The sequence below is a fragment of the Ambystoma mexicanum genome, chromosome 11, assembly GCF_040938575.1.
Source record: "Ambystoma mexicanum isolate Mex_15411 chromosome 11, UKY_AmexF1_1, whole genome shotgun sequence".
Classification (NCBI taxonomy): Eukaryota; Metazoa; Chordata; class Amphibia; order Caudata; family Ambystomatidae; genus Ambystoma; species Ambystoma mexicanum.
Window position 1 is genome coordinate 257,089,420 of NC_090934.1, and position 12,304 is coordinate 257,101,723.

The window sequence follows — 12,304 nt, forward strand, 5'->3', positions numbered from 1 at the left end:
GCACCTGAAAGTTCTGAGTCTCTGTTAGCTTACCAAAACATGCAGACATGAGCCTAGGACGCTCCATACACAAGCCCTGGTAAGACCGGGGCTTCTCTTGACCTTCCCTGCAGACACACCACGTTGGGCATCCCAGGAACTTATTACGCGTTGGCAAATCATGGAAAGACCCCAATCGTCCAGTGCTTGAAATGAATGAATTAAATAAGATTTGTAAAGCGCAATCTATGGCCCAAGCTCATTTAGGCACTAACAGCAGCAGTACACCGGAAGAAATGATAGACATTTCACTTTTATTGCTCGTCACACAAAGACTATCGGAACAACTCAGTATATCTGAAAGAAGGAATATATTTTATGCAAAGTGTGGGACCGGACATGGAAAAGCGTTGGTGTAAGCTGGAGTCCACTATGTGCAAGTGTTTTTCCTCCTTGGTGTCTGCTCTCCATAGCCCTTGTTTTCTTTCATGATGAGGCATGAGAGCTTGTGAAGTCTTTATCGGAATCCAGCGGGTGGCGCTCTTGGATTGCACAGTATAAATCACAGCTAGAACAGAGTGTTTCTATAATTTAAAGCACTATTAACATTTCTCCTCTTCAGGCTGTGTAGAACATGGCAACGTTTGGGTGCCAGGTATTAATTCTAATTTCCATCTGATTACCATTTTGTATGGTGGGTGGGCCCACATAACATTCTCTCCTACTGCTACTAGTGTAAGCTAGGTCTGCCAAGCTAAGATGCCAAGGAGCACATATAGCCATGCCACTGCACTGTTATCTTGGACCCATTATTCCAGCCAATGCAAGGTTGGGGCACTGCCTTAAAACCTAACAATGGCAAAGATGGAATGCACCCTCTAACCTACCATTGGTCTACAATTAAGGGGTGCCCTCTCCATTCTCCCACACCAAAATTGGAATATGCACCTCTTCTTACCAGTATAATGTTAAGATGGCCCTTCAGCATCCTATAATTACACCAATGGGATGGCCCTCCCTTCAAACCACGCCAACAGTGCGCTTTGCCCCCTCCATTCCATGTGTCAACGTTGGGATGCTCCCCATCTATTCTACTGGCGCAATGTTTGGCAGTTCCCCCCAGTCCTCCCACTTTAATGTTTGGTTGAACTCCTGCACTTCACTACCATGCGAGGATGGCCTATCCTTTCTACCACTGCAACTTCGGTACAGCACCATTCATCGTACCACTGCAAAGTTGCGGTCGATCCAGCATCGTGCTAGTGGCAGGATGGCCTGGCCCAGAATGCCGTTTGTTTTCTGATGGTCTGGTGACTCTGGTCCTATGATCGTTGCCCACTGGGCATTGGACATCGGTTTGCTTTATTACCAACACTGGCACTTGCTTCTCTCCTGCTTATTTTCCAGGGATACCACCTTTGGTGCTGCGGCTAGAGGTATTCTGCTCTTCACGCCATCCCAATCCTCTTGCGGCACCATCTGTCCGTTCTGTACAGCCTGGTATATCTCACCGGTAAGGAGTTCAAAGGCAGCCTCTACATTGCTATTGGTCTTGGCTGAGGTCTCGAGATACTTTAATCCAAGAGAGCTGGCCAGTTTCTCAGCCTCCTCCTGCTGCACTTGCCGCTCGGCCACCAGGTCACTTTTGTGGCCCACAAGCACAAAGATAGGGCTGAATGGTTGCACGCGCTCGTTGACCTCTCGATGCCACTCCAGGATGCTCTCAAAGGACTTCCGGTTGGTGAGGTCAAACATCAACAGGCCGCCAGCCGAGTTCCGGTAGTATGAGCGGGTCACAGACCTTGTAAAAAAGAGGGAGATGAAAGTATGAAATGTCGCATATAAATATTTCTGCTACATAATATTTACTATTCATTTAACAAACGAAATTGTCTTTTTTCTCTACAAATAAATGATATGTACCACATTTAAGCTTTTACATGATTTATCAAACCAGGTTGAGAGAATCTTGTGCCCCCTAACCCCGGTTCTGATTGCCTGACCCCTGCTTTGTCGTTGTCTCGGCTGTTGTTTTATCTGTTACTTGTGCGCCCTGAGGCCTAGGGGCAGATGGTGGTCATAAAAAAAAATATATATATATATTTATTTGTACACGGTGCACATAAGGCATCTAACTGAAACACAATGCAGCAGGTCATACGGTCAGCGGAGGATTAACAATTCCCCAGTGCTTTGCGATGGGTTAGCAGCATGTATGTTTGAGTTATGTGCCTATGGGATTCAAAGACATCTCTGCATCAAACACATCGCTAAATAAGTCACTCCCTCTGTTAGAATGAGCAAATCATGATTTTCAGTGTTTTATTCGGGCATTGTAAATTGCATACCCATGTTTCCTGTAATGTCATTTCAATACGTTTTGCTGATGGGATAAGCAGGATGGGGATATCCTCCATAGCCGATAGGGAAGGGGTGGGGAGGGAAATCCTTAAATACATGCACACAGTCTAAGATCATTCTAAACTCATGCCCGGCTGGTGAAAGGTGGAGGTTTTCGGCATTGATGTTGCCTTTTGGAGCTATGTTTTAAGCACAGAGTTGGTTAAGGTGGGAATGATGTATTTCTATGGAAATGTAAACAAGACAGAACACTACCAATAAAAAACATCAGCATCGCACTTGTGATGAACGGCCATCTGGCAATGGTATTAAAGGCCTGGCTTTTTAAAATGTTTATTAATCCATCTCCGAAATGGTAATCTGCTGATGAGATTCCCCTTTCAGAGCACAGGGTACCCTGATCTGCAGCGCCTGCTCTACCAGTGGCACAGAGCAGGATCAGGGTTCACAGACCCCCATTTCACATATAAAGTGACAGCCAAGTCTCTGTAGCACCTAGGCTGCACTTAAGATAGGTCCCTTGTACCAAAACGATGATGATCATAAGTAGCCCATGATGGTGGCAGGATATACTCTACAATAAAGCTATGCCTGAGTTTAAGCATGGTGCAATCCACTACTTATGATCAAGGCAACCACATCCAATTTGATATCACACATGTCAGCTCCGCTGTGGAAGGTGATGTGTATTTTGGCCAGGCGGGCTGAGCCTGCCAAATGACAGGACAGGCACTTTGGCCATGCTTCTTATTTGATCTCTTTGTGAGAGTAGGTAACATCCTTTGCCAGACACACGCCAGGCAGCTGCCCTGGGCTAAGGCATCAAAGGAGCACACCCATTCAAAGGGAGTAGCCTCGCACCAGGGTGCTGCATTTCTAAAGGCTTTTTATTCTATTGAGAAGGAGGGGCAGGGTTAGTATAGCCACAGAGAGACCTGCATAGTTTGGGGAAGATTCTGCCATCTGATGTCTCTCTGCCTCTTGTAAGGAACTCATGGAGGCACCAGTAAAGACAGACACAAGTGATCACAGTTCAAGGGTGTTTATTAAACTGTATAGTGGGTGAGAAAAACGCCTATCTAAACCTAAATCAAAGATGGGTGCAAGCTACGACCATCAAATAATAAGAAAGCAGTCCTAGTGGCATCTTGTCAAATAAAAAGGGCATATACTAAAAAACCAATTGCCAATCCTTACATCTAAGTTACAAAAAGAGAGTGGGACAATGTTCTCAGGAAAAGAAAGAAGTGTTCCCACCATACCATGCTGATTTATCATTTGGTGGTCTCCCTTCCCCACAGTTTAAGCACGGGACAGGGCAGGACCTTTGAGCACAGCACACTCATGGGCCTCGCCAGCACACGGTTACAGTTCCTTTGAAAAATCCCGGGACCTTTTGGGGCCAAGTCTCCTTTCCTGCAAAAGTCTCTTGCCTGAAAAGGCCAGCTGTACCAAAACAATAAACAAACAAAAGTTCCTTTGATAATCTTTCACGTTGGGCGATTGCTCTTCGTCCCTTGGATACCCCTCAGCCGGGCTCTGATCCTTTCAGCAATGTGGACCTCCTCTGTTGGGTTCACTACGGCCTTCTTTCCACAATTACCGAACCTTTAGACCACCATTCACTTGTGGACAACCCTCAACCGGGTTGACTCTTGCCACATATACAGTTCACTTGGTTTTCTCGAACTGCAGGATTTGCTCTAGTTAGCTTTCCCCTTGGCATCCCTCTGTCGGGTTCACATAGCCTTATTATCACAGTTTATGATTTTCAAACGCAGTTAGTTCATGATTTGCCAGTTGCACAATTCTTAGTTTGATCTTCTATGTCAAAGACTTTCTAGTGTTCAAGGGGGTTTTGCTTGACCCTCGGTCTTTGTAATTTTAACCAACACCATAACCCCAAACAAGCTACAGTCAGAGTCCCTTGAATGAGCGCCTCCTGCAACGCCTGACCAATCTGCTTCTGAACCTTTTGATAGGGTTCCTTTAAAGTTCAATTACACAAGTTCTTTGTTCAACAAGATTGCTGCCTGCGACTTTGGGCCCAGTACAGTTCGGTTTTATTATCCGTCTTCTCCGACTCACCGGCTGTGCTGAACTGTTGGAGCTTCTTGTCTCAGGAGTCAAGGGTGGCACCACTGTGGCAAGCACTTCTCCTCGCTTTGAATACCAGCGTGGGAGGGCCCCGCGTGCCATTGATACCTGTCACACCACACGCCAGCTGGACTCCTTGGTCTTGTGATTTCCCTTTCGGAGGCTTCGCAGATCTGAGCTGAAAAGGCCAAGGGTAACTCCCTCCTTGTCGCCACTCCAGGTTGCTCTGCTTTTCTCCTCCGCTTTTCTCCTCCATTTGAATTGCCGGTCCAGGACAGCTGCTTCCTTGTGCGGTTTGCCTTTGCTTTCGTGCTCCGCCTTTTATGCCAATGGGGAAAGGAAAGTGCCGTCATCTGTGTGTAGTTATTGTCAATTGCCTGACTCGGGCAGACCCTTGTCTTGGGACATGTCAGATAAACAGCTCGGGTGTTAGTCCGTTGATTGCCACGGTGTAAGAAAGTGTTTGTGTTGGAAAAGGGGCGGGGTAGAACGTCTGAATAGCCTACAAGGTAGGATGGGGAAAAGGTGTCATGAGAAAGGGGGTACCGCGTCTCACCCGTCGGCGTCCCGCCACTCCCTGAGGATCCCCTATCCAGGTGATCCTTCCGCACTGGTCCACCCCAGGGACTGGATTCAATAGCGATGGCCATGTCCTGGCCACCTGGATGACATATCCCGGGGACTAGTCAGGGAGACACCTTCAGGTTTCTCATACTCTCTCTCTCCTTCCAGTCCCCCCTACTTCCTGTAGCACAAAGCACTTTGGGTGTGATGTCAGAAGGCCAAAGTCCACTCATTTCAAGAGCAGGGATTGGACCACTACGGCAGGATAGCTTTAGTCCAATCATCTGCAGGCCTTTACCTTTGAAAGAAAGGGTTCTCCACCACTTCTTTGATTCACTCTGGAACAACACCTGAGAAGGATTCACTGGACCTCTTTTGGGGGAGATGTACTTTCCAAGGCCCCCAAGCACTGAGGTGAAGAATGAGCAGTCCAGGGTAGAGGAGAGTTCTTCTCCCTACCCACTCAGAGAGCACATTGGGGGTGACACTTGCTGTGGACCAGACCATACCATTCTGCATCAGAATCTCCCAGGACTAGGAGTGCAGACCCTGAAAGGACTCACCCTGTCCCCGAGACCCTGAATTGGGTCTCACTGCACCCGGTGAAACATATCTTCTAAGGCTCCCCATTCTGCCAACTTAAAACTGGTCAGACGGCCATCGAAGCAAACTTGACACCATTGATGCTGAGCGATCCCACTAGTGTTACTTCCTGGCAATACTCGAAACATTTGAACAATTGCTTGTACATTGAGTCCACTTGACGCTGCATCGTTCCCTTGCAGAGCCAGTCACCTTCTAGGTTCAAATAAACTGCGACTCAAACCACGAGAGTCACTTTTCCGACTCGCACCAGAGGTTAAGCCATGACTCGACTCTTAAAACTGCTGCTTTACTGAACCGCACCTTAGAGCAACAGAGGATCCCCATTTCGACCACTGTCGCTGCCAACGCGAACCACTGGAGTGTCACACCTCGACCCTTCCCGGCGGGTACAACCCATCTGAGCTAGACCTCAAAGAGGTCCTGGCATACATCGCCCATAGCCGCCTTGAACCGCACAGAGCTACCACATTTGAACCTGCTTGACACCTGCTTGCTGCTTGGGGACCACACAATTCACCATGCCTGAACTGAGCTTGATCTGCTCGCATCACTGCTCGAAGCTGGGTTCAACACAGTCGGCCCGCCAAAGATCTGAAACGAGGTACTGTCAACAATAACTGACCCCTTGGTCCATATGGGCCATAGAGACTTGTTAGGTCACTTTAGCACCTTTTTCACCCATACAAACATTATTTTTGTGGTTAATAATTTGCCTATCACCTCTGTATTCATAGAGTGCTACATTCTTCTATCAGTTGCATCTTTTCTATTTTTATGGTCTTTTAGATAAGACTGTAGTTTCCAGATCCACAGTCCAGGCATACTCTTACTTCCGCCAATATAATTTAAAATGTTTTGTTTCTTCATTTTACGAGCACATTGATGTGGCTGTCTCTCTGCGAATCATTTCACACTGCATCACTTGATGAGGAAGTCTGTGGGACTTGGATAGCGAATACCTTATTCCATCTCTGAATAGTATTTACAGTTCTTTCAATAAATGGTTTCAAAACCTGCATCTCTTGTGATTTTAAAACTGTACTAACACAGCGTTGAGCTCTGTTCCCTATTTCCAAAATAATTACAAAATGCATCATGGCATTGATGGCTTTCTGTGTGGTTATGCAGAGTATGATTTGTGTTTGTTAAATTAGACTGGCTGAGAATAGGCTTCCCCCAAGGGGTACTCCATAAGGGACTGCCCTATCACTCCATGTTTTTGATGTTAGTTTTACTTTGGAGCCCTGTGCTGGGAAATGGCAAGGAAGACTGACTGGCAGGGTGGTGTTATGACGAGGTTTCGGCAGATTAGGGTGTGCTGACAGAGCTTCCCTGAGTTTGAATTGCTGGTACATGGTCACATATAAGTGTGTGATGTTTGGCTTTCTTGGCAACCTTCTTGTAGGTCATAGCTTTGCTGGTTGTCTGGGTGATATTCATGTGTAACTTGTGTGGCACACAGAGAACGGTTTTGGTTGTTTTTTATAGGGGTGGAAGTACTTATGCTTAATTTCTTCCAATATGCAGAGATTTTAACAAATTAAATTACAGAGAATGCTTTAATAACGAAAATGTTATAACGAAAAATATCGATTTATTTGTTTAAGATGTATATGGGTGTGGGGTAAGGTGTTAAAATGGGTGGGGTTGGGGTGGGTTTAAAAGAATATGGAAACAGGCGGTAACATTTTCATTATTATAGCATTCTCTGTAATTTAATTCATTGAAATCACATGTAACCTTTCTTCCTACCCATAAATCCACTGCAGAGTTCCTGCAGAGCCGGTGCAGGGATTTTGCCACCCTAGGCGAAAGGTAATTTTTTCCACCCCCACTACCAACCCTATGCGTCCCAAATATACACTCCCCTCTTCCCAGAAGTGTCCTAACCACTTGACATGCATGTTTTTCCTTCCTTGATCACAAGTTGCAGTTTCTCCATCATGTTTTATACCTTTTCATAACAATGTCAAATTAAATCTCTCTCTTACACACACAATATCTAACATACAGGCTGACTTGGAAACTATCACCAGATCAGGAATGATTAGCAATACAAATAGGCAAAATCATGAAAATCTATGCTATCAGTAGAATTTTTAATTATGATCCTCGGACTTCCGCCTTCCCACACATCCCCCACGCACCCAAATACACACACCTGTGTGTGCCTCTGTAAGGCTGTTTTCGGGGAAATTGTAATGCACTTTAATTACATACAGTAGGCGTCTATTTAAAAGTAGTTGGAATGAAGCCAACCCCAGTGGCTCTCTGCAAGCACCCAGAACTGGAGTGGACCTACCATTGGCTTTGCTTGCTGTATCTCTGCCCTGCCTCCTCCTGCATCCGTTAAAATGGCAGAAACCACTGCTCGAGTTACTGAAAGTGAGAGTGTTAGTGGTTGTCAGTATCTTTTCTGCCACCACCTCTAGCTCTGCATGGTGGTAGCCCCCTCATATCCTCTTTCCAGGTGTCGAGGATGGCAGAGAAATACCCATTGCTTGACTGTATTCACAAGTAAGTGGAGGGAATTCCTTTGGCATCTCAGAGGTGGAGAAGAGGAGGGAGCCAGCACCCGCCATCCCTAAGCAGGTGGTGCACTACCTAAAGCACCATCTGGTGTTTCAGCAAATCCACCTGGTGAACATTTTTTAACCAGGCTCATGACCACCAGTTGGCCGTCATTAGGACCAGATTCCAAAATGGGACAGTATCTCTGTCTCGCGGCCATGCTGCCTGGAGATGCGGTGAAAGCTCTGCTTCCATCAGATCTACAAAATAAGGGCTTTAGTGCACTGAACAACTGGGAGTTTGAACCGATTTTACTAGCCCAATGTTCTTTGAAGTGCCCCATTTCTCACAAACTGCCAGAAAAGGTAATTCCGGTAATATTCAGTTTGTTGTGTGAAGTCATGAATTGTGTTTCATGAATGTGGGTCACACTGCTTCCTTAACTCACTAAACATGCACAGTACTGGCACAAACAGTGCAAACTTTATTAAAACACATAAAAGACAACACATGCAGCAGAACTTAAAACTTCCCTGACATGCAGGAAATGTACAATATATGGTATCAGTCCAAGTGACCCTCATACAAACAACAGGAGCCTGATAGGGAGCACCATCGAAAGCTTCCATGACACACTGAACAGATACATCATGGTCAGCAACACTGCAAGCTACAATCATATACCAAATAGGTACAACATGGTGGGAAGCAGCAGGTCCAGATTCCCTCACAGGGCCCCAGAAGTCACAGGTTAGGCAGCACTGCTGCGAAGTTTCCAAACGTACAACCTCTGCTCACAAATACAGCACATACAGTACCTATATGTGTAGACCAGCACAGGGTTCCCTCACAAACAGAACAGGTAAAGGAACAGCCTAGGCAGGATTAGCAAAGGCTTTCCCCAAACATGTACAACATAGACCAAGCTTTCCTCAAAATTCATCTGGCACCACATGGACAGGACCAGTGGATGATTTCCACAAACAGGTAAAACGTGTGCAATGTCACTTTAAGCTTCCATAACAATCAAGTATGCATACAGCATGGACAGGGCTAGTGCAAGATCCCATCGCAAACAGATTCAGCAATTATAACATAAGAGCAAACCTCTCTCACAAACGGGTCTGCATATTCAAGTGAAAGTTGCCTCACAAAAGAAAATCAGTGCAAGGGTCGTTCACAAACAAGTACCAGTATAGACTGGACATGTCAGTGCATTATTCCCTCACAAGTGGGTATATGTACAGCATGGACACATCTATTATATGTTTCCTTACAAATGGTCAGAGTCACAGACACAGCATGGGTTGTGCCAGGCAAGCTTCCCTCACAAGCACATGTATGCGTGTGTTTACTGCAAGCTTCTCTCTGAAACAGGTGCAACATGGGCAGGGTCACTGCAAGTCTCGTGCAAACAGGTAGTGGCACAGCATGCCAGGGCCAGTGTATTATTTCCTCACAAATATACACAAGGACAGCATTCAGCATTGGCAGAGAAACCGATTGCAATGGCCTGTGCATACCTCACTCAAATTGGTACTGTGATTTGCAGCAGGGCACCCCCTAATTGCAGAAGGACATTATGAACTCAGATTCTATGACAAGACTGGAGGCGAGCATTATGCTTCATCTTCATTTATTCTACTCTTCAGCAGTTCAACAAAACACATACAAAAAACATGAAAAGTGTATAACCAAACTTTTCTCCTTTGTAAAACTACAACCCCCATGAGCCTCTGTAGTCCTTAGTCCTTCCGCCAGTCACAACCCACTTCCTGTGGCTGGACTCCCCCTCTTCTTTTACTGCTCTTCAAGCAGATAAGTACCTTTTCTTCCATCTCCGTCTGCCAGTGAGTTATATAGACTGAATGCGAGTGGAAGATAGGCAAATTGCATACCGTAGACATGTATGGAGTTTTTTCACACTCAGAAAGAGTGAGAGGGAGATTTATGGGAAATTTTTTTGTAATTAAGTAGCATATATATAGATTAAGAGTCTAGATCGTTTTAAGATCTGAACCGTTCAGGCACGTTATCGCGTGTTTGCCGCAAGTTGTATTTTCTTTCTGTTTCGGTACATCTAGCCCTCGAGGCCGACGGCCCCGTGTCGCAAATTCGGCACGTCAGGGTTTTTTTCGCCGGCCTCGCGGGCCTCGCTGAGACAGAGCCGCATCGTTCGCGCAGGAGCAGCCCCCACCTTCGAGTGGGAGGAGCTAGCTCCCGCGTGTAGGCAACGCGAGCTCCGGAGCCCGCTCCGAAGCAGCCCCCACCCGCGGGTGGGCGGAGCCTCAACAGCGAAGCTCGGAGCATACCGCTCCCGCGAGCTGGCCCCCACCCGCGGGTGGGAGGAGTTACAGCGCGCATTTGACGCGTTTCCTGTTTTCGGTCCTCAGTGCCGCGACCGTTCAATTGTTCGTGCATAACACGGTTCACAGAACCACAGGATTATTTATAAAAAGATATTAGCGATCGTCTAGATCGCGGCGCCACCTTGAGCTCAGGCTCTTTTTGTGACAAGCTCAGGCAAACTCCAAGCTCAAGACCAGGAAGAGCAAGGTTTGGGGTTTTTTCTTCCCCACTACTGCAAATAGCAGTTGGATTGCGGCGCAATGACAGCGAAGACACTCGCATAAGCCAGAAGGCAGATTGAAGACAGGTGCAGCCACCAAAAAAAAAAATATACATATAAATATATATAACATAGGTTTTAAGGTAACATCAAGAGAGAGCAGTGGGCGTGCAGGACACCTGTTTCAGGTATTTTAGGCACACAGCACTCCGCAGAATGTCGGAATTCGAGTGGAGCGAGGAAGAGAAATGCCAGGACCTCGCAGACAGTTTCAAGCATGTGCTGGGAAGCTCTCTTATTGATGCGGTGGCGGAGGGGGTAAGACCCCTCCAGGAGAGGCTGGAGTCGTTGGAAGCCATGCTTTCTCAGCCAAAGAGCAGCACCACAGTCTGGAATCACACGGCCACAGGACCCCCGCAGGAGGGTCAGAAGGGGAGTAAGATAGCCCTGAAGAGGAGAGCCTCTGACGACCCCCGGGGCTCTTTGGAGGAGGCAGTAAATAAGGCCTCAGAGGTGCCTGACGCTTTCGCGAAGCTCAAGGAAGCTTACTTGCAAAGGCAGGCGGTGCCGAACCTCATAACCCCCACTCCAGGGGATGATAATATCGGAGAAGACCCGGGCTCGGAAGAGGAGCCGACAGAGGAGCAGGCCTCGCAGGAGGAAGAGGAGGCGGAAAATGAGGACTGGACGAGACCCAGTGGAGGCAAGAGATCAAGGAAGGAAAAACACCTTCTGGAGGATCCGGACGATTTGTTCGACCCGGACAGCATATGCAATCCAAGGTCCACTGAATGGCAGCCATCCCCCCGGGTGACACAGTACATGGCAGCAAGGCTTCGCAAGCCTCTCGATAAGGAGGTGAGGCAACGATTGCGGGCAGAGTGTCCGCGGCCGGACTTGCCAGGGAAAGTAGCGGAAGCACCCGAACTTGACCCAAAAATGCTGATCTTTGTGTCAAAGACGAGCAAGGACCCCCGCAAAGGGATTGATAGATCCTGGAAAAGCTGCCAGGAAAAGGTTCTAGATTTAGCAGGTCCCCTGGCAAAGATTATGGACCTCGCGGAAAGGGCAAAGGATACAGGAGAAGAAGTGGATCCAGAAGCCCTCGCAGGTTGGGCTCAAAGAGCAGTCTGCCTGCCGGGCAACGCGAATTGTGCCATTGCATCAGAGAGAAGGAATGGCCTACTTCTCAAGATAGATTCAAAACTTCGCGATATGTCTTCATATGAAGCAGGAGAAGGAGCCCAAGGCCTCCTGTTTGGAGAGACCTTTGGGAAGGAGATGGGCCGATTTGTCGGGACTTACGCTTCACTAGAAAAGGCACAAGCTTCGATCCGAAAAATCTTTCCCAGTAGCGTTTTTGGAGGGACCCGCCGCTTCAGGGGTCGTGCTGTCGGTCGCAACCAGGGAGGAAGGAGACCCCAGAATAACAGAGCCCAATACTGGGAGAACAGAAGTCAAGATTCCTTCTTTCCGTCCAGGGGAAGATTCCCGAGGGGTCGTAGATCCAGAGGGACAGGTCGAGGACAAGGATTTACACCAGGTGAGAGCATCACAATATCCTCCAGTAGGAGGGAGGACGCGCAAGTTTGTAGAGAATTGGTGCAAGCTTTCAAG

At 47.4% G+C, this 12,304-nt stretch overlaps 1 protein-coding gene across 1 annotated transcript in view; it reads right to left on the reverse strand.

Annotated features, from left to right (window-relative positions):
- LOC138503343 (ras-related protein Rab-39B-like) overlaps positions 1–12,304 on the reverse strand; it is a 178,485-nt gene that overhangs the window by 54,185 nt on the left and 111,996 nt on the right. The window contains exon 2 of the mRNA XM_069622977.1: positions 1,396–1,780. Within this exon, the coding sequence (XP_069479078.1) occupies positions 1,396–1,780 (385 nt within the window). The remainder of the gene's footprint in view (positions 1–1,395; positions 1,781–12,304) is intronic.